The 634-nt window shown below is 42.4% G+C and overlaps 1 protein-coding gene across 1 annotated transcript; it reads left to right on the top strand.

Annotated features, from left to right (window-relative positions):
• Positions 1-61: 61 nt before the first annotated feature.
• Positions 62-627, top strand: LOC106751491 (DNA-directed RNA polymerase I subunit RPA2-like). Its single transcript, XM_014632389.1, has 2 exons — positions 62-174; positions 258-627. The coding sequence occupies exons 1-2, from the start codon at positions 130-132 to the stop codon at positions 498-500; spliced, it is 288 nt and encodes a 95-aa protein (XP_014487875.1). The 5' UTR covers positions 62-129; the 3' UTR covers positions 501-627.
• The last annotated feature ends 7 nt before the right edge of the window (positions 628-634 follow it).

The following is a 634-nucleotide window of genomic DNA, read 5'->3' as shown; positions in this document are numbered from 1 at the left end:
TTTTCATGTTATGTCCTTGAATTTATATGTAATACGATAGTAAAAGTTCAGGTCTTCTCTTTGTAGTTGACGACTCATCAGGAGTTGAGCAACACAACTATCCTCAGCAATCTGGCGAGTCTCATCCCGATGCCGGATTGCAATCAAAGTCCGAGGAACATGTATCAGTGTCAGGTAAAATTCGTCTACGCTCAAACGTGTCGATGACACGTTCAGTTAAACTCTACGATTGATTCCCTTTGTGAGATCTCTTGCAGATGGGGAAGCAAACGATGGGTACACCGTGTCATAATTGGCAGCTGCAATCGCAAACCAAGCTATACAGGCTACAGACGCCCGCGGCACCGTTTTTCAGGCCGGTGCACTACGATAACATCAATATGGACGAATTCGCGATGGGTACCAACGCGATAGTCGCTGTTATCTCGTACACGGTGAGCGAGGCTTACTTTATTTTCAGAATTCTATTCATATACTCGTGGTTCCATGGTGGCGAATAAGGGATGTATTTGCACACTCCATCTCTTTTGAGGCATGAATTTAGGCAGAAAGAGAAACGATACCAAAATTCTTGAGCAATAAATTCTTTCTATTAAATTTTATAAATTTAGCGGTAAAAGGAATACGAATCGTC

The sequence above is a fragment of the Dinoponera quadriceps genome, unplaced genomic scaffold (assembly GCF_001313825.1).
Source record: "Dinoponera quadriceps isolate SergipeBrazil2010 unplaced genomic scaffold, ASM131382v1 C3868193, whole genome shotgun sequence".
Taxonomy (NCBI): domain Eukaryota; kingdom Metazoa; phylum Arthropoda; class Insecta; order Hymenoptera; family Formicidae; genus Dinoponera; species Dinoponera quadriceps.
The sequence above is the reverse complement of the archived record's forward strand: the minus strand, read 5'-3'. Positions and strand labels throughout refer to the sequence as shown.

Excerpts from the sequence above, each read along its gene's own strand:
- LOC106751491 (XM_014632389.1), top strand. The coding sequence starts at position 130 with ATGCCGGATTGCAATCAAAGTCCGAGGAACATGTATCAGTGTCAG. Across the intron at positions 175-257 it reads GGAACATGTATCAGTGTCAG|ATGGGGAAGCAAACGATGGG; the intron begins GTAAAATTCGTC and ends GATCTCTTGCAG.